The 4146-nt window shown below is 46.1% G+C and overlaps 1 protein-coding gene across 1 annotated transcript in view; it reads right to left on the bottom strand.

The window, feature by feature from the left end:
- Positions 1-416: 416 nt before the first annotated feature.
- Positions 417-4146, bottom strand: part of DOCK3 (dedicator of cytokinesis 3) — a 79130-nt gene continuing 75400 nt past the window's right edge. Inside the window, 2 exon segments of the mRNA XM_009081064.1 lie at positions 417-923; positions 1407-1489. Coding sequence (XP_009079312.1) covers positions 417-923; positions 1407-1489 — 590 coding nt within the window.

Below are 4146 nucleotides of genomic sequence, written 5' to 3'. Positions count from 1 at the left end.
CTTTCAATTCTGTACAGCAAAGAAATATGTCCCTAGTGCAACTGCTTCTACTCATGTGCGTCTCAGAGCCGGGAGGAAAGCAACTTGCCGCATTCCTCCCTTTTTACCCCTCCACTTAAAATTGTGTTTTTCAGCTTCTGCAGGTCTCTATGGCTCATGCGCCATATGATGTGGTTAAGAAACTGCAGAAGGAATAAACTGTCCACTGCACAGAAAGTTAAAAAACATAACGGAAAGGTGTAAAAAGAACTTAAAAAGGACAGCAGCAACCTCCCATGCTGGCCCAGCTGCTCCTGGGGGCTTCAGACATAAACTTGCGGCAGTAGAAAATTGGTTTGCTCTTCTCCGAGTCCTTCTCTCTCTCTGTTGTCTCCAGACCTGGAATGCTGATGCAAGCTGTGTACCAGGAGCTGTCCCTACTGCTCGCTGATGCCATGCTCCCATGCTACCCTGGCCTGCTCCTCCTTCCCACCACTCACTGGTTGGGACACTTTACGATGCAACGCGCGGTGTTTGTCGTCATCTTCAATGATCATCCCCTCCTCGTTCTCCATGTTTGGCAGCCGGGAGTGGTAAGGTTTGGGGGGTAGAGCAGGAGGGTCCATGGCATCCTGAGGAATGACTCCAGATGGAGCAGAGTGGCTTCGGCATGGCTGGGATTTGAGCGACTCCAGGACATCAGGCTCCGAGAGACTGTATCTGACAGGGAGGTAGGGTGTCTCTAGATCTTCATCAGTGTTCCAGGCCTGGCTGGGGACAGAATCCATGGTGTCTGTGCGAGGAGGTGGTTCAGAAGAATGTCCAAAATTGCTCTCGCTCAAGGAAGAGACACCACTGCTGGCACTGCCAGATAAAGTGGAGTTACTCCCATCTAGACCAGACTGTGGGCTGGTGGGCGATGCAGGGATAGGATGGAGAGGGGACTGTGTGGAGAAAAACAAAACCAGGTTAAAATTGACAAAGGAGGCAATGCTGCATCTTGTGTGTTCTTCCCCATTTCAGGTTTTGGCAGTGATGTTAACAATGGTGCAGTTCCGTTTGTGTTCAGAATGTCAATGAGTATTGGTTTACATGTATGGCACTACCACTTGTGGGCAGGCAAGTGCACTCAACACCAGCAGAGCTGCTAGAGAAACAATAGCTGACGTAATGTTCAGGGTGCTGAAATCACAGCACATGGTTCAAAGAAGGAAAATGAAAGGGCCTATAACACGTAAGTTATTTCTATAGAATTCAACTCTGGAACAGGTTATGAGCTTTCAGTGGATTTTCTCTTGTGCAAGTTAGGAGCATGTCAAAAATAGTGTTTCTGTATTCAGAAGCTGCTTGGTGGGAGCAGAGCAGGGGGATTCCTCCAGGACCATATTACTGTCCTTCTACATCCCTCTCTGCTCTCCTTCCATTACCTTGCGCAATGTTCGTGCAGGCAGTGCCGGAGGAGCATCACTGAGCTGGTGGTGGAAGGCATCAAAATGCAGTGAGTAGTGTCCTGAAACGAGACAAGGATCAGAAATTCAGACTTGCTGCCTCCCTGCAGCCAGCAGGCTGGGATTCAGCTCTGTAATGCCAGGGAACAGGTGCAAATGCAGCTAACTCCAACCTAAGGCTGCTTGACTGATAGGTACTGCTGAGTGCATCCCTCACACACACACAACAAGAAGTTAAGTGCAGTGATAGATTCTCACCCACCCCTGTTATCAAGGATCTCATGGCAAGGCAACAGGCTCATAAACAGTGAACATTTGAAGTTTCATTTAGTAGCTTTGTAACCTAAAATTACTGCTGAAGATGGTCATTGGTAAGAAGGCAGGCCAAGCTTCAGCACTCTCACACCTAGTTCGAGTCCCAAAATATGCACAAGTTCACACTGCTGTAAGGACTGCAATAATTTCAAGATTTTAGGAAAAAAAATTGAAGACCTAGCAGAGACCAGGAAAGACCCTGGGGTTTTGTTTCTGATGTTGTTAGGTGGGGGAAGGGCTAAGGTCAGCTTTCAGGTGGTCCAGATTTATCTGTGCGTGGGCTGCAGGCACTCGCAGCAGCCTGCTGGGCATGTCCTTACCATGGGGCAGGCTTCGGGGAGGCACTGGTGGGGCCAAGGTGCTCCCAGCATGGGCAGACAGGAATGGCAGCGCCTCGCGGGTTCCGCTGTCCAGGCTCCAGCTACTGGGTGCTGCTGGCACAGCTGAAGGATTGAAACAGATGTAACTTGGGTAACACGACAGGGACTTTGTGGGGCCAGGACTGGCTTTCCAGTGTGCTCTTTAGCAGTGAAGAGCAGATTGCAGGGACTTGGTGAGTGGCAGGATTGAAAGCATAGAAAGACACCGTCTAGTCTAGAGTATGTTAAGTTTGTAGATGCTTTGTTAAGGAAGCAAGAGTTAGGTGATCGCAGGGTTAGTCTGCCCAGCTCCCTCCATCACCCCCTTGGCTCAGTTCTAGCACATGTGAAGAGCAGTAAAATCTCTGGGAGGTTTTTTTGCAAACCAGTGAATAGGTAAAAATTAAATCCTACTGATGGAATGGCAGCTGGATCTCAGGTGTGAGCTGTCCTGCTTGGTGGGGACTGGTGACAGAACACAAGGGAATGTGTGGGAGAACCTTCAGGAAACAGTGGCTGTGCTACAGACTAAGAGAAGACTGAATAAAGGACATGAAGGAAATTACACCTCAATCTGTTGCTAAAGAAATCATGACTTCAAAGCCCTGATTTACTAAGCTACAGAGCTGATCAAGAGCTGGGATCACAACATATTTGAAGACAGCAGTTTGGACTCCTGTTACAGAGTCACCTGAAGAGATTAAGTGTTTGTGAATCAGGAAGTACACAGAGAAAGATGTACCGTGGAACAGATAGTGAGTATGATCTTCCTGAACTAATTTTTTTTCATAGAAATGAAAGCTTCTTTCTAACCTGAACTTTTTTCAAGATCTTGAGGATTCTGTCAACCTTAAGCATTATTAAAACACATTTTCCTTTCTTCCAAACAAGACTTGATTTATTTTGAGATGTACAATAATTGTATGTTTGTCTAAAAGCAAACAAGCAGTTTCTTCAGATTAGCAAAGAAAAGAAAAAAGGAAAACAAAGTAGTTTACTGAGTCTGTCAGAGAAAACTGAGGTAAAAAGAGTTTTTTCCATCTTCAGTTTGGAAAATGGATGCCTGGAGAAATAAGCATGGAGCTTGACATTTGAAGAGGATTTCTCCTTAATTAAAATGCTGGCAGCCATTTTTGGTGCATTTCTTTTCTAAAATCACATTGAGAGGTTTCTCTTCTTTTTTTTCTCCCTAGTTCATAAGTTAGCATGAACACGGGCTCCCCAAGGCCTAAAACACCCTCAAGTAAAAAAGATCACAAAGTGACAGCTTCGTAAGATAGAACAAACCGCATAAAATATAAAAGTAAATATTGTTTTTAAAGAGAGACCCTCGACCTGAGAAAGGCATGCAAAGACATTTGTCAAGACAAGGTTCAAACCAGGGGCTACATCTCAACACAGGTAACGTAGCTTCAGATGGATTTTCTCTGCACACAGGCCAGAGTGCTCTCATTTGCACTGCTGCAGTTGGTGTCACAGGACTATCACAGAGGGACAGGATGCACTCCCACAAATCCCAACATCAAGTGACAAGGACAGAAAAGCTGATTTGCTTGGCCTGTAAAACCATTGTTGTGCTTCAGTTTGGATTTTGAGTCTTTTAACAGAGATGCAGAATAAGAATGAGAAGAAGAGAACATGGTACCTCGGTGCATAATTCATCTGTCATTTCTTCACTCACAGCCGTTTGAGTATTTAGGAGTGCTGGAAATCATCTGAAGGTCAGATGATTTTGGAGAGTGCCTGCTTCCTGTTAAACCCAGTGTCTTACCCAAAATGCTTCAGGGAAGAGCCTAAGCAGGGAGCTCCTAGTGCTCTGTCCTAGCCCGTCTCTCTCCATAACTGCTCAGTGCCTCAGTGGCCAAGTTTAATTAGCAGGAAGCTGTATTTGAACCATTCTGCTCTGGGCAAGTGATGTCACCCTGCTGTCAGTGAGAATCACTGAGCAGAGCTCCTGACAGGGCAAGGAGGGGGTGGATAGAGTCACAGGCTGTGACTGTTAACAAAATCTAAGGCAGATGGCATCCTGACTTAAAAGAATGATG

Source organism: Acanthisitta chloris, unplaced genomic scaffold (assembly GCF_000695815.1).
Source record: "Acanthisitta chloris isolate BGI_N310 unplaced genomic scaffold, ASM69581v1 scaffold5088, whole genome shotgun sequence".
Taxonomy (NCBI): domain Eukaryota; kingdom Metazoa; phylum Chordata; class Aves; order Passeriformes; family Acanthisittidae; genus Acanthisitta; species Acanthisitta chloris.
This window is presented reverse-complemented; position numbering and strand designations above follow the sequence as displayed.